Source organism: Sarcophilus harrisii, chromosome 1, assembly GCF_902635505.1.
Source record: "Sarcophilus harrisii chromosome 1, mSarHar1.11, whole genome shotgun sequence".
NCBI lineage: Eukaryota > Metazoa > Chordata > Mammalia > Dasyuromorphia > Dasyuridae > Sarcophilus > Sarcophilus harrisii.
This window is the reverse complement of record NC_045426.1, coordinates 470,000,799-470,028,465: the sequence shown is the minus strand read 5'-3', so window position 1 is coordinate 470,028,465 and position 27,667 is coordinate 470,000,799. Positions and strand designations below refer to the sequence as shown.

Here is a 27,667-nt window from a genome sequence, read left to right as displayed (position 1 = left end):
TGTGTGTATGTGTTTTCTGATACTGATTAAATCAGACTTTGGGAAGGGGACATAATCTAGTTTTAGTTGTATACATGAGGATGTACAAACACACTGTCAGATATACACATATATAGTCATACGCACTGTACAAATTTTCCATCTTCATGAAACTTCCTCTCCCTGCTACAAATATAGCAACAAAATTATCTCATGTTTTTAACTGTAAAGAAACAGCATGAGGTCTAGGAACATAGCAAATGGATGCTGGTGCAACATCCACAGAAATATAAATGTTTGTGTATACATGAGTACATTATTCACATGCAGGTATCTTCTCAGAATTTGCTAATATAAATTAGTAATATAAATATAATTTCATTTAAAGACAAACATTCTAAAATATTGAGTAATAATATGTATAAAATTAGTGCAAATAAGAAACATAAGAGCCTGAGAAAAAATATTTAAATACATTGAAATAAAGCAACAAATTACAAAAATGAATTCTTACATGATCAAAATACTGATCAAGTATAATATTGCAAATACTGTTATATAATCCATTCAAATAATTTGTATAAGTACTAAGACTTACAAAGTTAAATTGTAAATTGAAACAAACATGGAATAAATAAGAAATAAGAAAATAAAATATACTTAGTTAAAAAAAAAAAGAAAGAGAAAGAAAACACACATGATGGTCTCCTTTAGGAAGGCTCTATTTAGAAAGTTGAAGTTACGGTCTATTTTTAATGGACAGCAATATATTGCATATGCAAATATAAATAAGATAAAAATTTTCATTGTATAAGTCAAATAAATTTATTCCAGGGAATTCTCCTTCTTTGATAATTCTATTCAACCATGGAATGAGGCCTTTTATTTTCATTATATTACATAAAATTCCAAGGCACTTTTTCTTCAAATTAGGGTTTTCTTTTCTGAGTCAATCTGTAGGAAGAAAGAAAGCAAAAATCCCATTTTAAACTGACTTTTCAGTATTAAAAATAATCTATAACATTTTAATTCCTAAATAAAGTATCTTTTCATGTACATTTCAGAAAAATCTCTAATTTGAATGGATGCCCATCAAATTAGAGAATGGCTGAGTAAATTATGGTATATGAATGTTATGGAATATTATTATTCTGTAAGAAATGACCAGCGGGATGAATACAGATAGAGTTGGAGAGACTTACATGAACTGATACTAAGTGAAATGAGCAGAACCAGGAATCATTATACACTTCAACAACAATACTATGTGAGGATCAGTTCTGATGGACGTGGCTCTCTTCAGCAAAGAGAGGATCCAAATCTGTCCCAATTGATCAGTGATGAACAGAACTAGCTACACCCAGCAAAAGAACACTAGAAAATGAGTGTAGACCACAACATAGCATTTGCACTCTTTCTGCTGTTGTTTGCTTGCATTTTTGTTTTTCTTCCCGGGTTATTTTTACTTTCTTTCTAAATTCGATTTTTCTTGTGCAACAAGATAACTGTATAAATATGTATGCATATATTGTATTTAACATATACTTTAATATGTTTAACATATATGAGACTGCCTGCCATGTAGGGGAGGGGGTGGAGGGAAGGAGGGAGAAAGTTGGAACAGAAGTGTTTTCAAGCGTCAATGTTGAAAAATTAACCATGCGTATGTTTTCTCAATAAAAAGCTATAATAATTAAAAAAAAGAAAAATCTCTAATATCTTAAATTGAAAGTACTTGTAAATTCATCATTAGCTAAAGAGGTAGAAGAGGAAGTATCATTTTTTAACCTGAATTTTTCATTAAAAAAAAAAGACTAATATGTGTTATATATTAGCCACTATAAAAGTCACATAATAAAAATAATGAATCATCTTTTCATGATATATGACATCCAGATAAAGGAAAAAATTAGTTAGAATTCATCACTGGAAAAATTACAAAAAATGTGAAACAAAAACACTAATGGACATTTATACATCTAATTTGGATTTTTTGTAGCTTTTTATTTTCAAAATATATGCAAAATAGTTTTCAACATTTATCCTGCAAAGTCTTGCATTCCAAATTTTTCTCCCTTCATTTCCCCACACTCTCCCCTAGACAGTGAGCCTAATATAGGTCAAACATGTGCAATTCTTCTAAACACATTTCCACATTTGTCATGCTTCATAAGAAAAATCAGATCAAAAAGGAAAAGAAAAAAGAAAACAAAAGCCAAGTAAACAACAAGAAAAAAGGTGAAAAAAATTATATTGTGATCCACATCCAGTCTTGACAATCCTCTTTCTAGATACAGATGGCTCTCTCTATCAGAAGTCTCTAATTTATAATTTTAAATAAGTAATCAGAAGATAGAAGAAAAGATAAATTCCTTTGGCAAAAAAGAGAAAAAGTCTAGTATTTTAAAACTAAATATTTCTCATGTCTATCTTTCAAATATCTAGCTTGGATAGAATAGCTTCAAATAATATTTTAAATATTAGTAGAGTATCTGGATTTTATAATCTCTTCCAGTTATTGTTATTTTATTCACAATATATTTTTCATTAAATCAATATTATTAAATTAAATTAAAATGTAATCAACAATGGAGCTAATCAAATAATTTCACTGTTACTTAATTTGGAGGAGCTTATCAAATTCATCACATAATTTGTCCACCTTTTCAATTGTCATCATTGTCTTTTTGTTCATTCTTAATCATGAACCATTACAAGACAAGGTGACCAAGTAAAAATATACATGAAGACCAATGTGTACAATGAAAATACATTTTACTAGAAGACCCAGGATAACAGAGTACATCATATTTTGTGTGAGGAATAATTTGAATCCTCTTTTATGCTATCTATAGGCTTGTTCACATATATCAAAATTTCATGATGGACCTGATGCAAAAAGTAGCCCTTTTACAAATGGACAAAGCTTCTTTAGAATTAATATGAAACTTAACAAATTGTAGGAAAAAATTTGGTCTAAGGCTAGTTATGTAAGAATTTTATTTTAAAAGCACCCTTTTGTTGAAGTCAAAACAATAAAGTTAACTTTTTCTTTGTATTCTAACTTATCAGTCAAGCTTTTCACTTGGATAGATTCTAATTCAGTTTTCAGGAAGGGACAACTTTCAAAATGACCACTTAGGACATGTCATAGAATATTCACAATTTAAATGTCTATTAAGTTTTTGAATTATATTTATTGGGATGATCTGTGGGGAGAGGGTAAAAAGACAATATTTTAATGTAGTTTTCCAGGCATATAAAGAAAGTGAAATTTTAATTCATCAATTAAATTATTTTTTCATATACATTTTTCCAAGTTTTCAAAGAAACCCTTCATTTTAAGGTGTTATGCTGTAATATTTTTGGAATTTATAACATTTCTGCTGAAACATTTTAGGGAAGTTTTTTAAAATGTCAGTCAAATGCCAATATACTTGTGTACTTGTGGAAGCTATGCAATATAAAGGCAGATTTAGTTAGCTCAAACATTTCAGAAATTGAGAGTATAAGATTTAGAGTCAGTCTATTTTACTATACTGTACATTATATTTAAATTTTATGACATTCATTACATAAAGAAATAAAATTAATTTGGATTGAGTTTTAAAATGTTGAGTGAATATCAACATAATGATTTTCTTGACTGTACTTTTTCATGTAACTGAAATTCAGGGCAGAAAAGTTTTATTGACTACTTAAGATTATAAATTCAAAAAATCTTTGGCAAATGGAATATTTCAATATGGGGAGGATCATTTTTTCTTGGGTGTATATATTCTGTTTTGTGATAGAACAGATTTAGGTTTGTATCAATTTTCAGTAGTTAATTCAAAGTTCTACCCAATGCAAATTACTAAGAAAAAAAAAAGATGTACTGTTGGATCTTTTAAAATACTTATGCTCCCCTTGGAAAAATTAAGCCTGCCAGGTTACAAACAAGTAGGCAAAATCTGATTCATTATTTTGTTCATGTTCAAGTGATAGGCTGATAGGCTGACATCAAAAGGTCTTCATTCATTTTAATTTTTTCTACAATTATTTCCTTCCTTAATTATAATTACCCATATTACATGAAGCAAATAATTCTTCTGAATTGTGTTTTAACTTTACAACCTATTTTAATGATTTACAAGACAGTGCTATTAAACATCTGTTTTATAATGCCTTTTTGGAGATGACTACAGAACTGGCTCACATACATTTAATTTCACAAACATAAGCAAACTCTCCTGTATGTAATGAATACTGAGTCCAGTTCATTCTCTATTTTCAATACTTACACTGGTAGACTACTTCAATGGACTACTCATTCAACTCTGTATCTCAGTCTAAAAGATAGATATTCTTTATCTATTTGGATTTTTTCCTTCATGTGTGGATGGTTATGCTCGTCTGTTTCATTTTGTTAGATTTCATTGAATGAAGCCCTTCAATGATCTGGGACTTGATGCAATCAATAATACTGCATCTCAAACCAGGAGAATGCAGAAGACTTCACTATTCATATTAAATGAGACAATATTTTTTATTTACAAGATATATGCATGGGTAATTTTTCAGCTTTGACTTTTGCAAAACCTTTTGTTCCAATTTTTCCCCTTCTTCCCCCTACTCCCCCCCCCCAGATGGCAGGTAGACCAATACATGTTAAATATGTTAAAGCATATGTTAAATACAATATATGTATGCATGATGAGACAATATTTTTAAAACATATTGCATGATGTCAAAGCACTAAATAAATCTGAACTAGTATTATATTAGGGAATCCTTCTTTAGTTTGAATTGTGCCAATCCACTTGTGCCACACTTGATATATAAATTATAAAGTTATTTTTGTTATCTCCCTCTATAAACAATAATTTGATGGTATTCTAAATATGAACATTTAACTCTTTTCCCACTGGTCTCTTAGTTGCTATGATACTAGAGGTATTGAAGAGTGTCAATCAATAAGAATTTACTTATTCTGTGCTAAGACTGACTGATTCACTGGAAATGTACAGAAAATGTACAGAGAAGGCTGGCATATGCATACACTCATACACATCATACAAATGTACAGTGGAAAATATTATTTGATGTTAAAAAGTAAAATATGTCAAAGGCTTGTATACTCTTCAGGAATCTATATAATTCACAGTTTCTTTGAGAACAAAGGTGTTATCAGTTTTTTATACCTTGGTTTATTACTATCAATATTGACAGATAACAATAATAATATATAAGACTATATACATTAGAGATAAGTTTTCCATGAAATGAAATGATAATTTGTCTTAGCTCTTAGTTCTCCCAGATAACAAACAATAGAATAAAAACACAAGAAAATTGTTGATTAATTAGCTTCATGCTACTATATTAGTCAATACTGATAATAAAGCCAGGAAACTCAGCAAAAGGATGTCACAAAAATAGGTACATACTTACATGTCAAATTTTCTAAGGCTGTGTACACAGCGGGCTCACTGCTAACCTTGTTAGCAGTCTTGCACATCTTTTGTAATCTATAAAAAATAATAAATAGGAAATGGATCATTTGAGATACTATACAACTAGGAAACCCAGTAGTAGTCATGTGCTTAAGTTATCATTTTATTCATTGCACAGAATAATTATATCATCATATATAACTAAATAAAATCAATCTTTTAAGCCACAGGGTTTTTTCTATTTCTTTTGTGCCCCCCAAATGCAATGAATATTTGTGTTACATATAATAATCAAGATCTCACTTAATTAAGTAACTTTGCTTTGGTTTCAAGATGATTTTATTCACCTCCACATCTATTAAAATTTATAAAGCTGACTTAGTTTTGTTAACAGCTTTTCCTTAAGACAATATTTTATTTTCTTAAACACAAGATTATAGTTTCAGAAAAGAAAACTCTTTTGAGACTTAAAAATCCATCCTATTATATTAGATAATACTAAATTTGATAATTTCATGGTCATCTACTCCAGCTACCACTTCATATAGAATTCCCCAAAATAGTATCTCAAATAGTAGTCATTTAATATCTGCTTGAACCACTGAAGAATAAGAAAATTCATTACTTCACAAGGTAGTCCTTCCCATTTATGGACAGCTTTAATTGTTTTCCTTACATTGAGCCAAAATATGCTTTGCTATAGCTGCCACTCATTTGTCCTACTTCATCCCTATGGAGCTGTACAGATTAAATATAGTCTTATCTTCTATATGACATTCATCAAGATATTTGAACATTGCTAACATTCTAAATCTTCTCTAGGTTCAATATTTTTTTTTCCTTCAACTATTCTTCACAGAATTTCCTCAGAATCTTCCTTTAGATATATTCCACTTTTTGAATGTCCCTCTTAACGAAATGAATGCAATAATCTATATCTAATCTCATTGGAACTAAATTAATCCTCTGTTCTAGGCACCATACTTGTATCAACACTATATGAGATGTCATGGACTTTTTGACTTCTTCGTCACACTGTGTTGAAATATTGTTGACAATAATAAATGTTGAAATATTATTTTACAGTTTTAAAAATAGATTTTATTGGGGCAGCTAGGTGGGACAGTGGATTGAGCACTAGTCCTGAAGTCAGAAGGACCTCAGTTCAAATCTGGCCTAAGACACTTAACATTTCCTAACTGTGTGACCCTGGGCAAGTCACTTAACACCAATTTCATCAGGGGGGAAAAAAGATTTTATTTGTATAATTCGTTTTAATATTATTTATACATCTCTGTACCCCCTTCCCAGAGAGCCATCCTATAGTTCTTTCTTGCTTGAAATTAGTAAACTAAAATCCAGAAGCATTTTTCATAGAAAGTACTGATGAATCAATTCTTGCCTCTAGGAATGGAGGGAACCAAAAAAAATCATCTAATTCTGCTCCATACCTTTCACTACACATTCAATGAATCCTCTATTTTATAGAAGACTCAACAGAACACTTGTGTATACAAAGGGTATAGTACAAAGAAAAATATGACAAATCCCTTAAGCAATCGATGAGAACTTTGATGTAAATCATAATGTCAGATCAAAAATAAATTGAATATTATGAAAAGATTGTGGGTGAGACACTGAGAAGAAAGAAACACACAAGTGTCACAAATCAAACCACTTCCTACTCACAGGCATGCAAGCCTGCAGCACCCAATTCTTAGTCCTATAGGCAAGTATGAGAAATGGTGCAGTCTTATGGTAAGATAAGTAACTCAAATGAGAGTATAGAATTCTGTGTCTCTGCTCTTACGTCTGACTGTTGTTGTCGGAAAGATTCACAGAACCAAGTGGGAGGGAGACCTTAGGAGAAGGCATTCATTGAGTGCCCTGGACTGTGAACCCCTTTATTGATCACTGGTACATTGTGATTAGGAAAGTACTATCTTTGCACATTTGGACTAAAGTTTGCTGAACTGATTATTATTAGGAAAATTTTCTATTTCTTATCTAAATGAAATTGACTAAACCGTTATTGGGTACATAGTCATTTTCTGATACACAGGCTGGCCAATCAGTGTTCAAATATTTCTGTCAGCTATGACCTAGTAATAGGTCAATCCTCACAGATATATGTAGTCATTTTTTATGCTTTGATTTTATTTTCATAAGAACACATCCCTATAGGATACTGTTATATGTAGGAAGATGAAGGAGATTTGTATTTTAAATTATGTCATTTATTATCATATTCAAAAATATAATTATTTTCAGAACTTAAATTTCCAGAGGAACATATTCAATAATTTTTTTTAAAAAGATTTCATTATCCAGAAGAATTTACAACCTCTGCATATGTGGTTTTATATTAGGAGCTATAAAGATCTTTTTATTTTTCAATTATTATGTTATAAGGAATTTCTAACTTATAAGTTAGATAACATTTTATTACATGGATAAAAAATATTTTCCTTCCAGGTATTTTTGAAAGATGATGAAAGATTTAGAAACTGATAATAATCCACTGGGGCCCTAAGCCAACCTGACTTTTTAAAGTTTGGGTTTGTTCCCATTTAGGAATTGCTACCACACAATAGAATACAACACTCAAATCTTATCAGTTATATAAATGATATCACACAGTGGCTATTGTCTATTGACTTCCAAGTGTCAAAAGCATGTGGTTAAATATCATATGCATTTATTAATGGAGAAAGATTACATTTAAAGAATAAGTATTTGCAGTCTTACTTACAAGCTGGTATAGTGCAATCCCTAGTATTATGATACAGTCGATGGAAGTGTTTGTTACATTCAGCGGAAAAGGTGACTGGTCCTATTTAACAGTAAAAGAATGTTTATTATAAACAGAGAGCTATAATCCAAAATACTTTGCTATCACTTCATTGACAAGCATAATGTAGTTGCTTAGTTCACAACCTTGTATTCCCTTAAAATAGGGGCTTGATCATTTTCCCATATCTTTATTCCTCCAATATAGGAAGAAGCAAATCAGTCTCATCGTAAAGTATTTTTTTAAAAAATCCAACTTTGCTTTCCATTATGTATAGTTCACATAATGGAACCACTATTTATTTTCAGGAGAGACTCTTTAGCATACTGGGGAGAGGGGAGGGTGCAAGCATTAGACTAGTCAGAAAAAAATCTGATAATAGTGAGATTTAAACATAACTGCACATATTGGGTCTTTATTATCCTTATGTTTGTTTCCTTAGGAATTTCGGTTTATAAAAGAGAATTATATTGTCTAAAAGCTAGAATTCATATTGTTAGGCTTTCATATTAAAAAATAATTAGGCAGTAAGAAACCTTACAGTGTTTCTAGGTGATCAGAAAGAGTGAAAGTTTTTCAGGTAGTCTCTGAAGCCAAAACTATTTTCATTATAATAATAAGTTGTTTGATTTTCTAATATTACAAATATTGATAGGCATAGATCCCTAAACAAAAGTTCTTTGAGAATCTTCAACAATTTTTAAGAGTAATGATGGATCCTGAGGCCAAAAGTTTTGAGGATCACTACCAAGTGATTTTGAAACACCCTACTTTCAAAAAGACTACATCTAAACCTATTATCAAATGGCAATCTACTTTTTCTTTAAAAAAAAAACAAAAAACAAAAAGAGGTAACACATTTAAATCTGCAACTGAACTTAGTGCATTGACAAAGCATCACAGAGTAATATTATCAGAGAAATCTTAATCTAATGTATATCACCATTGGGTGGGTTAGCACTAACCCAAACCACTTGTTCTTTTAGTACAAGTGTGATGCCAATTATGCTCTCATTTAAGGTTTAAAAACAAGTTTGGTATAGTGCTAAGCTTCTTAAACTATGAGGTCATATAATTAAATGTGAAGTTCACAAAAAATTTGGCTGCAGTAAAAGGGTATCAAATATTTTGCCAAGCCCTTTTTGTAGTGGCTAGAAACTATAAATTGAATGGATGCCCATCAGTTGGAGAATGGCTGAGTAAACTGTGGCGTATGAATGTTATGGAATATTATATTCTGTAAGAAATGACCAACAGGATGATTTCAGAAAGGCCTGGAGAGAATTACATGAACTGATGCTAAGTGAAATGAGCAGAACCAGGAGATCATTATATACTTCAACAACAATACTATATGAGGATCAATTCTGACAGAAGTGGCTATCTTTGGCATTGAGAGGATCCAAATCAGTTTTGATTGATCAGTGATGAACAGAACCAACTACACCCAGTGAGAAAGGACATTGGGAAATGAGTGTGAACCACAACATAGCATTTGTACTCTTTTTGTTGTTTGCTTGCATTTTTGTTTTTCTTCCCAGATTATTTTTACCTTCTTTCTAAATCTGATTTTTCTTGTGCAACAAGATAACTGTATAAATATGCACACATATATTGTATTTAACATATACTTTAATATGTTTACCATGTATGGTACTGCCTGGGGGTGGAGGGAAGGAGGGGAAAAGTTGGAACAGAAGTTTTTTCAAGGGTCATTGTTGAAAACTTACCCATGCATATGTTTTGTCAATAAAAAGCTATAATAAAAAATATATATTTTGCCAAGATTTAATCATTATGCAAAAAAAGATAAATACATCTTTCTCATTAGTATGCAATTTTGCTTTCATTTTTAATAAATGATAAAATTATATGTATACCAAAGAATTGTTTTAAAATAAACTTCTTGGGGCAACTAGGTGGCTCAGTGGTGGCTGACTAGCCAGTCCTAAATTCAGAAGGACCTGAGTTCAAGTCCAGCCTCAGGCACCTTAACAAGTAACAACACTTATGTGACCTCAGGCAAGTCACTTAACCCCATTTGCCTTGTATAAAATAAATTTCCTTATAATTTATTACTAACAAATGTTTGATTTGTACCCAGGGGCATATTCTTTTTTCTTGGGTGAAAAGAGGTCATAAGTAGAAAAATTTAAGAATCCCTGATATAGTAAATAGAATTTAGGTCTTGGAATCAGCAAGAATTGCATTCAAATCCCACCTTGGTCACTACTATTTGTGTGACTTTCTTCTCTGAGTCTCAGGTTTTTTATTTTAAAATAAGAGATCCAGATTCAACAACTGCTAAAATTTCTTTTGGCTCCACATTTTTGATCCTCTGAGGTCTGATATGAAAGAAAAAAAAAAAAAAAACAAGAACTTTACCATTATTTTTCCCAATTGATAGGTGATATGTCACATATGATATATGACAGTTGAATATCTTAATCTATAATGCTATTTTGCTTTCTTATTTATGACACATTGCAATTTTATTAAGAAACAAAGTTTTTACCTGTAAAATGCTTTATGAACTTCTCTTTTAAATTCAAATCTCTTGGAAATATTTCTACAAAGAAAATATGTTATTTTAATTGTTTTGAAATATTTAAATACTGAAATAAACACAATTATAACATTAATTTTATGCAAAATATTTCTATCCACTAAGCATATATACCAATGGAAATTTATTCCTACAATTAAGATTTTTATAGTTGGATATAAACCTAAATGTACATAACCTTATTGAAACTGTTACTGTTGTTATCTTAGCTTTGTGCCTAGAAACTCTGAATATGTTTACTCTCTAAATATGAAAATCTTAATAACAAAGCTGTAATACAGAATTTAAGTTATCCTTTGAGTTTTAATTTGAGAATGGTAATTTGCACAAAAATTCCCCAGCATGTGGGGGGTAGATGGCTGACTATGTTTGTGTTCTGCCTCTGACATATAGTAGCTCTATGTGATCCTGGATGAGTAATAATACATCAGTACCTCATAAGTGACTTTTTAAAAATATAAATTACACATGACCAGCATCAGTGGAAGGAAACTTAGTTGCCCTTGTTGCTTAAAATTCATGAAATCACAGGTCTGGAGAAAAAGAATATCATTTTACCGGACTGAAAATCAGAAAGTTAGAGTTCTATTTCTGGATCTGCACAGATGTACCATAATATTTCTGTTCATCTCAGAGGCAAACATTATAAAAACTAAGCTCCTTGGAGACACACACTATATATACACACAGACACATAAAAATTCAAATTATTCCCATTATGGTTATTCCCAGAATAGAAAAATTTGAGTTCAAGCCTTGCCTCTGACCCATATTGGCAGAATGCTGCTGAGGAAGTGATTCAATTTCTGAGTATTTTATTCAGCTCCCAAAGGTCTAAATAGCAGAGGTGATGACCTGCATTGGTAGAGAGTTTCCTCACCTGAGAATTTCCTGTGCCAATGAAAACATAGGTCTGATCTCTATTCCTATTTCCTAGTACCACTGAAAGAAATTATTATTAATAAGCAATATAGGGGAGATCCAGGCTTTTTCCCTGTCCTGTTTCTTTGTTCAAAATCAGTCTATGAAGGATATTACTGACCTCTGCCAAAAATTTACCTTACCTAGAACATCTTATCAGATTTGAGTGGAGACAAATTCTTTCCACAGCTAGGCAATTTAAAATCAATGACAAAATCAGAGTTATATCCCCCAGTCCATCTTTGAAGTGGGTCTATCTCTCATTGTAATGTTCATTCTCTCATTAATTGTTAATCAATCAGAGTCAATTGCCACCCTCAGAACACCCAATCTTCCCAGGACACATAGACTATGAATCTATCACCATGAGTCATCTTTTGACCCAAATGACTAAATGTCCACTAATTTTATTAATAAAATGCTAGCATTATTAATAAAATAATTAATTATCCAGAAATTATGCCTCTCAAACTTTTTAAACATCACACCATGAAGTTCTTTGATGAGCTCAGCTAGATGTGCACTATAGTTCGTGGGAAGCCAACACTTTCCTTCCTTAAGTGCAAATCAGTGTTATTCTGATAAACCCTGATTAAATTGTTATGCATGCAGTCAAGTGACAGATTTGATGAATGAAGGGCTGGATTTAGAATCAGGTACAGCTGAGTTTGAGTTCTACCCCAAACACAATATCCACAATATCTGTATGACTCTCAGCAAGTCACTTATCCTTTCTCTTCCTCAGTTTTCTCATATGGAAAATGGAGATAGAATAGCACCTACATCACAGAGTTGTTATGAGAATCCATCTGCTATAATTCATAAGGAGCTTTTCAAATTTTAAAGTGCTTTATAAATTCTAGTTTTAATTAGCCACTTCTGCCACCAATACCCAAGGCTTTAGAAGAATCTTTTCTTTTTCAGATTCAGAATAGTCAGACTACTGTGTACTTTCTCCTGTTGCTCCTGATAGGCTTATTCCAAAAATAATCAATATAATGATGATGAAGATAGCTTATATTTATATAACACTCTAAAATATTAAAAGGATGTTCCTTACAATTCTGTGTAGAAGATGGTGCAAATACAATTCCCATTTGACAGATAAGAAAATGGAGATTCTTAGAAATTAAGTAACTTTCTCAGTTTTCCATATATAGCATATCAAAAATACCTCTTCAAATAAAACTCTATCTTGATTTAAAATCTAGAATTATTTAACTATATATCACTTGCCACAATTATTATAGAAGGACTTGTAGCTACATAAAAAGTGATACACATAATATACATGTAATAAGGAGAAGGATATTTATTATCCATATTCCACAGGTTATTCTGGGCCTCCATTCATTATGGCATTATGACTGGAAAGGTCAATGCTATCTAGACTTATTCATGTACAAAAAATGGGAGTTCAATCACTCAAAAGTTATGTATGTGAATGATATTATCTTTTGAAATAAGGGAGAATGTAGACATTTACCCTATGTAGATTACATTGCAACTAGCCATCACCCCTTCATAAACCAAGTACAAACCTAACTAAAAGGAAATAATATCAGACTTTAACTCTATTCTATTAATAGCCCAACTAGCAACCAGCAACTTCATAATATATGTAAGCAAGAATTAGATTGTCAGAATGATTAGTGATAAAAAAAAATTCTTTATGTGGATCTGCTGGTGCTCTCCCATACAATTATGACTTTATTCACTAATATCAACCATTCCTTTGTAATTCAGAAAGCTCTCACAAGAATACAGTATGTTACCACAGATAGCAAATTGGTCTCTGTGGTATCAATAGTCTGTGTGATATTTGGCTAGGTAACTAGAGTTATCCTTTCTGGGAAGTGAGCCAGTTGAATGCAGTAGAAGATTTTGTAAATACTTTTACTGGATAAAAGTAATTTGAAAATGTTGTTTATTCTATAAAAATAAATATAAATGTGTCCTTCCAACAATTTAATTATCTTTTTCTATAACATGATTTTAAAAACTACCTGTACTCCCTTTGACTCAAATATTCCAAGTTCATTCTATCCCTGCAAGAAGGGGAGAATGTGTGTGTGTGTGTGTGTGTGTGTGTGTGTGTGTGTGTGTGTGTGTGTGTGTGTGTGAAAGAGAGAGAGACAGAGACAGAGAGACAGAGAAACAGAGACAGAGAGATCCAATGTACAACAATTATTTATGGTAACACTTTTTGTAATAGAAAAAATTGGGAACAAGGTTAAAGACCATCCCTGGCAAAGGACTAAATCATAAACTTAACAGAGTATCATTTATCCCATAAGATACAATAACTGGGAAGACTACTAAGAAGCATGCAAAGACTTAAATGAACTAAACAAAGTGAAATAAGCATTAAAAAAAGAAAAAAGTACACAAAATGACTGCAACCAAACAAATTCTGAAATGTACAAAAACAGTAGAATCTGAAAGTTATACAATTATAATGCTCAAACTTGATGCTGAAAGAGAGATGAGACTGCAATTCCATTGCCTCTTTATAGAATTGGTAGCTATCAGTGTAGAACACGGGCTATAATGTCAGATGTTAACTACTAGATCCTTTTCTTCTTTCTATATTCTTTGTCTAAACGAAATAAAGCACAAGGAAGGAGATAAGGACAGACTGGAAGATGAGATGATGCCAAAAAAAAAAAATAACAATAAAAATGTTTTAAAGCTTATAGGTTCAAAATTTACCAAGAAAGAAAACTCATAATTTTTAATAAATTATGTAACCTTTATTTTATTTAGCAATTTTATTATGATTAATTTACAGAGAGAGCTTAGATATAGGTTTTAAGTACCATAATAACAAATAAATTTCCTGTCAATTATTAAGTAAGGAGTGTTTTATCATAAAACACAAATTTACTATTTGATAATTAAAGCAATATCTAAAGCATGAATTTTGTGGGGGGGGAGGAAGGGAGAGAAGAAGGAAAGGAAGGATGGAAGAAAGAACAAAAAAAGAGAGAGAGAAGTGAGTGAGAAAAAGGGAAGGAAGCAAAGGAGGAAGGAAGGAAGAATTATTAAGCACTTACTATGTGTCAGACACTATACTAAGTACTGAGATACAAATAAAAATAAAGAAGATCTTTACTCTCTCAATCTAAAATGAAAAGACAAAGCAAACTGAAAAGTGAAAGAATGAAGATGAAGTAAAATACTGTTGTGGGAGCAGAACATAGTAGAAAGGAGGAGGAGGCAAAAGAGTAAGTCAAGTTGCTGATAAAATGAGAAGTATGACTAAGTCTTCTATTCAAATGTATACTTACATTTCTTTGCAGGATCCTATCTTATATTCACTTCTGGGGTGAAAATTTTGAAATCAACTCTCCTCATCCCACAAGCTTCACCTACAACTAAATTTACCTGTTTCATAGAACCCCTTCATGAATGTCAACTTTCTAAAGTATTCCAAACTCTCTACCATTAAGTATTGAAACCAACAATTCTGAAAACAAATGATTATTTATTTACTTTACATCATAGAGGTAGAGTTGGAGGGACTTTGGAGGTCATCCAGCCAAAGCCCTTGTTTTTGAAGATGAGGAAACTGAGGTGTATGGAGATTAAGTTGCTTGCCCAAAGTCATCCAGGTAGTAAACATATGAAGGTAGGAGCTGAATCCAGATCCTTTGAGTACAGCATCACTGTTCTTTCCACTGAATTACAATGTCTTCCTGTTAATAATTTATTATTAGGTATTATTATACCAATTCTTATCTATTGCTGCCATTCCTACTCCAAGGCCTTAACTTGATAAGGGATGACCTTAGACAATGGAGCATATATGAGCTCTGGCAAAATCTAAAAGCTTCAAATTTTACATACAAATCTAGCAATACAATCCAGACTAATAAAGTTGAGAGCTACTAGCCACTATAATTTATTAAAAGTTGTATAAAAATGTGGAGAATTTCATGCTGCATAGGTAGAGGTTAGGAGTGGGTTACAGATAATAACCTCACCAGCAAAATTATGAATACTTAAAGTTTTGAAGTAAATACATTAAATTCTGCTAAAAATCTATTAATATTGTTACTTCATTCATTGTTAAACATACTTTAAGGTCCACAGAACTGGATATTTGAATTTCACAAACCAAACTATAGAAATGAGAGGTTATGTCCACAGATAGTCCCAAGAAGCCAATTTACAAGTTTCAAAGCATGAAATAATCAATCATAATGTTTAATAACTGTTCACCTTGACAACTGTGATAATTTTTTTTCCAAAAAAAAAAATTAAGTTGCTAAATCTTCCCTACTGTGTTCAAATCATTATGCCCTGTGAAGATTTGGTACTTTATAATTGTGTAAGTAATTAATTTGGGTTCATTCGGCAATAATTTTCATATAAATTATTCCCTTTTCAAGAAAGACTTCTATGGCTAAAATTGATTAAGCAGACTAAGAGACCAGATCCTTAGAAATAATTACATAGATGTATAGAAGAATTGCACATATTTAACATATATTGGACTACTTGCCTTCTAGGGAAGGGGGTGGAAGGAAGGGAGGGAAAATTTTTGGAACACAAGGTTTTGCAAGGTTGAATGTTGAAAATTATCTATGCATATGTTTTGAAAATAAAAAATCTTTAATTAAAAAAAGAAATAATTATACAGAAGTATGAAATTCTAAGCCTAAAAGGTTAGAGAGGAATAAATGTTGTTTTTTTTCCTTTGTTCTTGAAGAGAATCATGATGATATCACAAAGGTTAAGCTAGGACATGCCAATAAATTGAATTCAAGTGAGAGATGGTTATGCAAAATCACCAACCTCACTTTCTCCAATAGATCTCATGTGAAAATATCCAGACTTTGAATCACTAGATATGAATTTATCTTTCTCACTTCAAAGTCTTACATGAGTCAATATTCTGATAAATGTGCTCTACTAGCAATCTACACTAGCATCTACTAGTATTTCCAATGAAATACATATAATAAAGAAGAATGACCATCTATTTCAGTGGTTCTCAAACTTCTGTTTTCAGTATCTTTATCCTATTAAAAATTATTGAGGAGCTCTCCAAAGCGTTTTTGCTTATCTGGATTATATTTATAGACATTTACCGTATTGGAAATAAAAACTATTTTTGAATTTGTAGACGCTCTAAAACGGTTTCAGAGATCCCCAGGATTCTCTAAACCATACTTTAAGAACCACTGATCTATTTGATACTTTTTCTAAAGGTGGGGGGGAGATTTTATAGCCCCTATCAACAATCAACAAATATTTATTAAACATCTCCTACAAGAAAAGAAGTAGACTAAGCATAGTAGATGACAAATGCAAAATACAAAAGTATGTCCTACTAAAGGGATACTCAAAGATAAGTAAATAGAGAGATATATAATAAATATATAGTGATGAAAGGGGAAGGAGGAGAAAATTAAGTACTTTGTCAAACAAAAGGCATCTCAAAGTGGCACTTGAATTGAACTTTTAAGGGAGCTAGAAAGTTCCAAGAGGTGAAGGTAAAAAGAACATCCAGACATGAATAAAATCTTATGCAAAAGCTCAAAATAAAGTAGAATATTTATTAACATGTAGGGAAAAACATCAAGCAAGTTATAATGACTGAGAGTAAACAATATGTAAATTAGGCTGAAAAGAATCAGGTTATAATGGATTTTAAATTCAAAAGAGAGAGATTTTTATTTTATCCTGAAAGCAATGGGGAACCACTTAAATTTTCCTGGTGAAAGGAATGATAATAGTCAAACCTATACTTAAGGATAATCCCCTTGTTGCATGGAACATATATTAGAGAGATTTGAGACTAAATTTAAAGAATTCAATTAAAAAGCTATACCAATAGCTCTTTTGAGAAGTGATGGGCTAAATGGTTGTGATGTGGGTAGAGCAAACAGAATAGTTGCGACAATTTCTAAGGCAGCAGAATCCACATCACTTGAGAGGATAGGATAGGATTTATAGGGTTGAGGAGGGGGAAGTGAAGGTGGGTGAAGAGTAAAGTTTTATACTTAGGTAGCATTGCTCTTGACAATAACAAGAAAGTTAGAGAGCAGAGTGAGTTTAGTGGGAAAGTTTATCTATCTATCTATCTATATTAATAGATTATATAATGCTTGGTTACAGGACTGGCCTTGAAGGCTCAAAAACTTGGATTCAAGTCCTGCCAGTTATACATATTAACTTATAACCCTAGTTCAAAGTTATATTGCTTAATTTCTTAGCATGCCAGGCAACTTTTTAAGATTGTAAATTCCAATCTTGTTATCTACCTTCATCAGTGGATAAACTTTCCATACCAGGAGTTCCTTATATTCATGACATCATAGATCTAGAACACTGAATAAATGAAAATTAACCATAATAAGCAGAAGCATTCAAAAGGATTCACCTTAAAGCTTAAAAGTACCTCAGAACCTTAGAACTAACCTCAAAAATGAGATTTTCAACTGTTTGGTGACAATAGTAGTATCTTTTCCACTGAAAGGCTATTTTTATTTTGTTCTTTTTAAATTTTTAAGGTTAAACTCCAAATAAAATGGACATTTTCATATATAAAGTAGAAAAGAAAAAAGAACATTATACATGAATCCCCAACTCTCTATTGTGTATAAATTGCTTTTTCTTTTTTGCAGGTATCATCAATTCAACATGCAACTATCAGCTTGTCTAAGTTCCTTTTGGACTTTTTGAAAGGCTTTTAAAAAATGAGAGCTAACCCACAATGACTTCCTTTCATATTTTACAAACCACTTCATTTTATTCAGAATTACAAGGATAATAGTTCAGTATTAAACTGCAGGAAGTTGTGGTGGTTATTTTTGTAATAATGTTGTTACTCTTTTTAATTCTTCTCTGACCCAGACAATTCTAAATATGCAGTTCTCTTGTCTGGCCTGCAGAAGAATGTTTGGACACATCCCATACATTCCCTTCAGAAGATGATTGCCTTATAACTCTCAAAGAAACCTAAATTCCAAACCCTGTCCATCCTTTCCCTATCTGTTTTTCATCCTTTCCTATAAAATGAAATTTAGTCAGATAGCTTTTAACATACCAAAATTATCTTCTGCAATGTATCTAGGAACAGAATGATCTAGATGAATAATATAAAGTTCAGCAAGACAAATTATTTGTTCTACAAATATCTTTTATAAATATATTTATTTGCAAACATAAAAAACTCTCTAAACATCTCAATACTTCGTACTTTGCTGACATGTTATCTAAAAAACTTCATTGGAATCTGTAAAATGACTATTCCTGGAGGGGGGAAAAAAACTTAAAATGGAATTTAAAACATGTGTAACAAGACTGTGGTTCTTAGCTTTTTTATGTGGTATGTACTTCTTTGGTCATCTAAAGAAGCCTATGAACACCTCTTCAGATTATTTTTAAATAAATAAAATTCACAAAGGAGCCAGTTACATTGAAACACAATTATCAAAATTAAAAAACAAAAGAAAAAAAAAGTTTTCATAAACCAAAGGCTAAGAACCCTTGTACTAGAGCAATGTTGATACAAATACAAAAGTATACTGATTGTTACATCAATAGTCTTTTGCAGAAAATATATTATTGGTAACATCCCACATAAAACCATTGTCTAAATGAAAGTTATAATTTAATTTTTAAAATCTAATTTGTAGAATATGTGAGAGAAACCATGATTTTTTTCTAGGTTTTATAATACACTAATCTAATATTAGCACTACACTAATGCTATATTACCAAGTAGAAATCCCATTTTAATGAAAAGATATATAAATTATAACAAGTATGTTGCTTGAGTCCGATGCACAGCAATGCATATGCACCTGATTTAGGAGGAATATTAAACTGGACAGAGATGTGAGACAATCTTTCTTTCACAAACATCTTGTGATCTTTCATCAAAAGTACTATTGCCTGGCATTTTGGCACATCTCTATCTATTCTCCCTTATTATCTAGCTCCATAATGTGGTTGTCATCCATTCTTTTTACTCTTTACTGATTGCCCCTTTACTATGACCTATTAAAACCCTTTTTTCTCCTTATTTGGATAAATGTCCCATTTATTTTATTACTCTTGACTTAGCTCTATGAATTTGTGTATATTAGTGAACTTTCCATCTTAACATAGCAATCAAGTAACTCTAATAAGATTGTTTAAAAAAAAATAAGGGGGAATTTTCCATTCCCCTTCTCTTCCTCTGGCCTATTAATTGTTCTTAACCATTAGCATCCATAAATCCCACCCAAAAAAGGCAGCTGTATATCAAGCAAGCTTTAAAGTAAACCTTCCTTCAAAACAAATACAATTATCAGATAATAATTATAAATAAGTGAAGACTAAATTAATAAGATTTTATTGTGCTTTATATTCTCCTAATCAATATTGGTTCTCATCAGAATATAAGGTCCTTGAGGATGGGAACTGTCTTTACTTTTATATTAATATTCCATTAGCACATTTCTTGGCACATAGTAAACACTGAGTAAATGCTTTTTTATTCACTTATTCATTTTGTTTCTAAAACCATATTTTTCTATATTTAGATTTGCTCTGTAACTTTTTGTAACTAAGTAAGTACTTAGATTCTGAAGACCTTCTCAACATCTTCATAAGACAGGTCCAGTTTTCTCACCTTTAAGACATACCCGAAGTGTGTACCTTTAATATGAAATACTGCAACCAAATTCTATCCCTAGAGATTTCTATTTGTAATTTGTTGCCTTATGCATATTTCATATAATTTAATGGTCCTATACAAGAAAAATGATGGGATATTAATTTAATTAACTATTTTTTTTTTAAAAAGTTTTCTCTCTGTTGATTCCTTTAAAGCAACTCATCCCTCAGATAGTGAGAAAAATTAAATTCTTTTTCCCTGGATATATGAATTATTTTGAACTTTTCTTTCTTTCCTTCCTTAATTTTTTTTTCTAATATCTAATTCAGAGGATGACATTCTGAACTCCAAAAGGAAGAAAACAGAATCTTTTGAAATGTCATTCCTTCCTTCTAAATTAATGTTAAAAGCTCAAAAAATACATTATATATATATGTATACATCACAGGATCACAAAATGCAGAGATAGAAGAAATCTAAGCAGCTCTCTAGTTCAATCCATACTGGAAGAAAAAAGTTCTATTATACTTTACCAGTTGTCATCTAGTCTTTTCTTGGAGATTTATGAGGGGGGAATGTACCATTTCCACATGCAGCTCATAACCCTTTTGGATCCTTTTCTGAGAAACCCTTTCTGAGAAAGTTTTCCCCACTATCAAACATAAACTTGTCTCTTTGCAAGTTCTACCCATTGGTCTTGTACTCTGGTATCAAATGTGTTGCTTCCTCCAAAGGAATACAAGCTACTTTCAGGCAAGAACTGGTTTGTTTTGTCTTCATAAAAGCAGCACCTGGTGCAGTGCCTAGCATTTTTTCCAAGTCAGATCTCAATTTCAATCATATAATTCCCAGGAAAGAAACTTCCTCTACTAATGTGTATCAGCAATTGTTGTACAACTTAGAATTCTCAGAATTATTCAAGGGAATTGAGAGGTTAAATGGACTTGCTCAAGACAAAGAACCAATAAGTGTCAGAGATGGGACTTGAATACAGTTGTTCTAAAGACAGTTGTCCAAATTGCCTCTTCCCTAAAGGTGATATGTCTAATAAATGTTCTTTGATTAAGACTAACATCACAATTGTCTACAATATTTAGTTGTGTCATTTCTATTGCACAATAAATAAGCACTTATTAAGCACCTATGACATACCAGGCCGTGTGCTAAGCAATGAGAATAGAAAATAAGGCAAAAAGATAATCCCTGCCCCTGCTCTCAAATATTTCATAGTCTAATGAATTGGAGGGGGGGGTAAGAGTGGGGAAGTAGGTAACAGAAAGCAAACAACTATCTGTAAACAAGATATATACAGAAGAAACTGTAGACAATCAAAAAAGGGTAGGTACTAACATTATGGTGGAATGGGAAAGCCTTCCTAGAGATGATGGGATTTTTAGCTGAGACTAAAAGAAAGATAGGAAAGCCAGAAGGTGGAACTGAGGGGGAAGACCATTTTAGGTATGGGGGACATCAGAGGAAAAAAAACCCATAGTAGGGAGATGGAGTACCTTGTTTGAGGAATAGCAAGGGGGCCAATGTCACTGAATTACAGTATACATAAGGAAGCAGTAAAAGTATAAGACTGGAAAAACAGTAGGAAGCCAAGTTATGAAATACTTTGAATGCCAGAGGATTCTATATTTGATGATGAAGTTGATAGGGAACCCCTGGATATTACTGAATTAATGAGGATGGATGGAAAAGTCAGACCTGCTTAGAAAAATTAATTTGATAGCTGAGTGGAAGATAAACTAGAGAAGAGAGAATTTTGAGGGAGGGAGACCCCCATCACCTCAAGAAACTATTGAAATAGTCCAGGCATTGGATAAGGGACTGGATCAGAGTGGTAAGAAGAGAGAGATATTATGAAGGTGAAATCAACAGGACTTGGCAACAGATTGGATATGGGGGAGTGAGAAATAGTGAGGAGCTGAGGATGACACCTAAGTTGTGAGCCTGAGAGAGTGGGAAGATAATAGTGCCTCAACAATAATAGAAAAGTTTGGAAGGAGAAAGGATTTGGGGAAAATTTTAATGCATTCAGTTTGGGAGTTTAAGTTTTGAGTTTAGGATGTCTATGGCACACCCAGTTTTAAATGACTAACAGTCAATTGGAGATGTAAGTTTGGAGGTTAGAAGAGAACTTAAGGCTGAAGAAGTAGATCTGGGAATTATCAGCATCAAAATGATCATTGAATGCATGGGAAATAATGAGATCAGCAAGTAAAATAAAATAAAAAAAGAAGAGTTGAGTCTTGAGGAACATCCACCTAGTATGAGAGGAGTTCAATGACCTGGAAGAAGACCCAGCAAAGAAGAGTTCACATAGAAGAACAATAGAGTAATATGATAAATAAACAACTGTTAGATATATTTCCAGATAAAATGACAAATCATAATAAATAATAATAATGATTAAATCTTATATTTGTGCCCCCTGACATGGATGCACTTCAAGAGATGAAGATTCAATAGGTACTGTCAAATCACTGTTTTCAGTAACTTTGTGACCCAGATACATCATAGCCAAATGTTTTTAATATTCTTTGTGTCCCAAATCTCATCAGTGTGGCCTGGAGTATAAGACACTGGTACTTCCCAGGGAACACTCACAGCACAGGAAAAAATACATTCTCCGAGACATGCTAAGAACACCCAATCCTCACAGTTAAGCTACAAAACTTCCAGGTTCCTTCCCTCTCCTTCTTCTAAATCTTCTAAGCTCTACTCAGATAGTGTGCTGGGGACTGACTTCCAAACACCTGCAGTGGTGTTTAAATTGTAATTGTTTACAAGCAGAACACTGAGCAGGAGAATTGGATAAGCAACTCAGAGCTACTGACTTTTGCTATTGTCACTCCCTCTTTGGTTTATCCTGAACAACCTTCCTGTCTATACTAAGAATAGGATTCTAAAATTGACAAAGTATTTATTTTTACATATGTCTTTTCATTTGATCCATGTAACAATTCTGAGAGACTAATAGAACAACTATTAGTATACCTATTTTAGATGTGAAACTGAAATTCCTTCATCTCTCCCTATAGCAACCAAGAAACCATTTTTAGAGCTTTCTCTCCTGTCTACTCCACAAAAGCTATAAAATCTAAAATTCTAAGGAATAATTTTTGCTTCTATTGTTGTATTACGGCAATGGAATTAAAAGCCAAAAGATTAATATAAAAGGGGCTTCATGGTAGAGGCTAAAGAGCTAGAATCACATTCAGAAAAATCTGGATTTAAGTTTTGCTTGTGATATATACTGATTGCAAGACCCTGGCTTCCCAAGCAATTTTCTAAGACTTTAATTTGCATAAGAGTTTTAGATACTTATTTGTAGAGAGAATTTTATCTCCTGAAAGTCTCTATAACAATGAGGTAGGCTATAACAATGAGGTAGGTAATCAGTCCTGAAACCACCCCCCTAAAAAATAAAAGGAAATAGGTTTATACAGCAGGTCTGGGCTTATGAGTGCATTACCTAACCTTCTGGGGGTGGGTTTCTAAAAGCTAGGAAGAGAACAGGAAATATCATCACTTTGGATTTTACATAGAATACTTCAAATAGTACAATGCAAAGTGTAGTAGATATACAGCCAAAAGAATAAAAGATCTTTGCTCTGTTTTTAAGGTTAGGATCATAAATATCTATGGTTCTGGAACAGACTTTGAGTCAAATTCCTTCATTTTATATATGAATAAATGAGGAAGCAGTTAGGTGGTGAAGTGTATAGAATGCCTGGCCTGGCACTAAAATTCATTTTCCCAAATTCAAATCTGGCTTCAGATGCTTACTAGCTCTGGACAAGTCATTTAACTCTATTTGCCTCACTTCTTCATCTATAACACGAGCTGAAGAAGGAAATGACAAACCACTCCAGTATCTTTGCCAAGAAAACCCCAAATAGGGTTACAAAAATGGGATTCTACTGAAAAAGAACTATACAACAAAAACAGAGAGGTGATAAGTTCCTACGGGTATGTAAACAATAAGTAATAGAGTCAAAGTCTATATAACCTCTAAGGTCTCTCCTTAAATCTGTCATCATATGATTATACACAGATGGGAAAAAAAAAAACATCAATAACAATCTGATACTAAAGAATAATGAGCAAAAAGAAAAAATCAGAAAGTTAACAATTATCTCTCCAAAAGTTTTATTTCTACAAACTTCCCAGGACATTTTCCTAGCTTGACATAACAGTAGTACAATGGAAAGGGCACTAGTCTTGGAATCAGAAGATCTAAATTTTATTTCAAGTTCAGCCATGAAACATAGCTCTGTCCTTGATTTCTTCAACTGCATAACTGTGTCCTCAGTACTTAGTCACAGGCTGATGATGTGAGTAAGAGAAGAAAATAATAGCTTGTCTCAAGTGTCCAGGGACCAAGTGAATAATAAATGTATTCATGTTTTGTGATATATATGTATGTGTGTGCATACATATATGTGTGTGTATACACACACACATACACACACACACATATATATATATACATATATATATATATATATATATATATATATATATATGCCATCTCCTCTTTCCCCTATAATTTTATAGCCCTTCCATATATTTGTCCTTTTCATTCTAGCCTGGTAAATTCAGACTTCTCTCACTCACCTCTCTCTATTCTCTCTATAAGCAGTCTTTTTTCCTCTCCCACTGACTACCTCTGGCAACATGCCCCGCAAAGCAGTCTGAGGGATTCTGTCTCTTTCCAGACCCTTCTATATTTGAAAAGATCTAGAGAAAGCTGCTGGAAATTTAGAATATAGGAAAATAGATTTCAAGCTAAAAGGAATCTTTGAGGTCCAGAGTACTTTTGGCTTGTCCACAATCTCACACTGGTTATAAATAGCAGAGTCCTGATTCAAACATGGGATATCTCTAACTCCAAATTAGCTCTAAATAATCTAGAATTATAAAGTGCTTACTCTTCATCCAGAAATCTTTGCACTCTACCCCTCTGTTTTTAATAATAATGGAAATCAACCTGTGTGGCCAGCTGCAAAGAAATGTAAACCTCTTTCTGTTTTTCCTCAAATGAAGCCAAAGCCCAAACTCATGCAGAAGTTTAATGTTGCTTCTTTCTGTGACTGAGAGTTCCAGTCGCTTTAACATGATTTACTCCCTTTCATCCTCCTTGTATCCCCGAATGCACCCTTCCCCTCCTTTCTCTTCTCAAAGTCTCCGGACCAAACTACTAGGAGTAGGTTTTAGAATGGAAACCTTCAGAGGGTGTACATTTTATGTTTTTGTCTTTTAGAATGAGACTGGCATGTTTGGATTCGGATAGAAAGCTCTTTCAAACCGTGGTCTCTTCCAACACCCAGAAACCAGACGCAGGTCAGGTACACTGAACAGGTAGAGAAGGAAAAAAGCAGGTCTTTGAAATTGGCTCTTACCTGCGTTCCTGGATGAGCTGAGGAGCCAAGAGCGGGCGGGGTCAGTGGAGAAGGAGGCAGAGAAGAGTAGTGCCTTGTCGCGAGCCCTCAGGGGTTCGGAGAAGGAGGAAGTGGAGGTAGACACCACGCTCTCCTGCTGGCTAGCGGAGCGCACCCTGCCCCAGCTGTGCTGCTGCGGGATCTGGACGCTACTAGAAGCGACGGGAGCTGGAAGGAGATGGAGAAGCTTGTCTTTGTCATCCTGTGCCTCTGTTTCCCTGTGGTTTCGAGGGTTTCCTTGGCTCTCCTGGAAGGCTAAAGCGAGAATAAAAAGGAAGAGCGTAGGCACCTTCGGCCACTCGCTAACTGCCCGCATCTTCCCTGCGTCTGAAGAAAAAGAAGAGGGGAGAAAAAGAGAACAGCAATATTTAGAGCTTCCCGGGATCATATCCGGCACGTGCCTGGGGCGAGTTTCTAACCTGGACTGGGAAGAAAAGGATTCGAATGTCTAAGGAAAAAAATTCGGTCAAAGATGTTGGAGAAGTGGAAGAGTGGTTTAAAAAAAAAAGGGGGGGGGAAATGCAAGTGAGAGTCTGTGTAGGACTAAAAAATAGTTCTTTTATAACCCTTCTTGTCTCTGGCCCCCAGAACTTGATTACCCGTTTAGCCTCTTGGATCCCTTTCCCCCATCTCTACCGCGACTCGGAGGGCATTGGCACTGCCAAGTGAATGGTCCCGGACAAGTCCCCTCACTGGTTCATCAGTCCCTGCCTCAGTCCTTGCAGCTCAGATTCCCTAAAAACCTTTCATTGGAAAGTGGGCAGCATCCCAAGAGGCGTTCAAGAAGATGGAGAACTTTTCCAGAGGTGGGCGGGAGGGAAGAGGTGATGTAGAGAAAAGAAAGTCTCGGTGCCCGATTGCCCGGACGTTATGTTTGCTCTCGCAAGAATCAACTAAATAATCTTAAGAAAAGAAGCCTCTCGTGAGCAATTTGTTAAGTTTCATCCGTCTATCAACTACCCAGTGCCACACGGGCATGCGGGGGATGCACCATGAGCCAGACTGACCTGAGAACCACACGTTTAACACTTTCTGATATCCGAGTGGCGCTAGCGCACACTCACTACAGAGATTCCTCTATAAGTACAGTGAGAGGAAAGGGCAGAATGAAGGGTTGAAGTGGGCTTGGGGGTGGGGAAGGAATTATATCGACTTTGGAGGACTTTTCTATCACCTGACAAACCCGAGGGGATAGAAAATACTGCCACCCTCATTCTCATGCTACTTTTCCTGGGATCCTCTGTTTCACCAAACAAAACTTCCTTTCTTCTTTTCTCCTCTCCATTTTTACCTTTCTTCCATTCCTACCTTCCTTTTTTTCATTCTTTCTTGCTCCCTCCCTTCCTTTCTCCCTTTCTTTCTTTCTTTTTTTAAACAAACAAATAAATAACAAGTCTGTTATAAATTTCATCACCCTCAATCAAGGGGATTTGTAAAATACAATTAACTTTTTAGAGGAAAAAATGATTATCCCATTCTTAAGACAACATTTTAAATGCAAATCTTTAGTTGATCATAACGTTACATTCTTACAGGGTATCCCCTCCTCCTTCTCTCTACTTCCTAGGAGCTGCTCTTACTAATCTCTGGGGCATAATATTATTTCATTCCTACCGTGTTTACTAAAATCAGCAACAATCTGGACTGGCCAAAAGTTTTCCCACCCAAGAAATTACCCCTTGGTTGAATACTAAAGAGAGTAGCTTTCCCGTTACTGAATAAAGGGAAAGAAGTGTCTTTCCTGAAGATGCTCTTTGTGGTATGGGGAGTTTACCTTGTGCCGATGAGTAAATCTTTCTCCACCAGCAAAGAGCAAAGGCTTGTCTTCTCTTGCCCTTTAGTTCTTGCTTATGGCCGAGAATTCCCTCTGATTGGAGCAGTGTGGCTCTTATACATGCTCAGGAGACAGTG

The 27,667-nt window shown here is 33.3% G+C and overlaps 1 protein-coding gene across 1 annotated transcript; it reads right to left on the bottom strand.

The window, feature by feature from the left end:
• ALKAL1 (ALK and LTK ligand 1) lies at window positions 1-27,667 on the bottom strand. The gene is made up of 6 exons (XM_023496020.2): window positions 27,531-27,667; window positions 25,718-26,083; window positions 10,721-10,774; window positions 8,167-8,247; window positions 5,413-5,489; window positions 1-933 (listed from the first exon to the last, which is right to left on the bottom strand). Exons 2-5 carry the CDS (start codon window positions 26,070-26,072, stop codon window positions 5,425-5,427), a joined length of 555 nt encoding a protein of 184 aa, XP_023351788.1. The 5' UTR covers window positions 26,073-26,083; window positions 27,531-27,667; the 3' UTR covers window positions 1-933; window positions 5,413-5,424.

What these genes read in the sequence shown, in the direction of transcription:
- ALKAL1 (XM_023496020.2), bottom strand. Translation starts at nt 26,072, where the DNA reads ATGCGGGCAGTTAGCGAGTGGCCGAAGGTGCCTACGCTCTTCCTTTTT. An exon ending in GTTCATAAAGCATTTTACAG is followed by an intron (nt 8,248 to 10,720) that starts GTAAAAACTTTG and finishes ACTGTTAAATAG; the next exon opens with GACCAGTCACCTTTTCCGCT. An exon ending in GGATTGCACTATACCAGCTT is followed by an intron (nt 5,490 to 8,166) that starts GTAAGTAAGACT and finishes TATTTTTTATAG; the next exon opens with ATTACAAAAGATGTGCAAGA.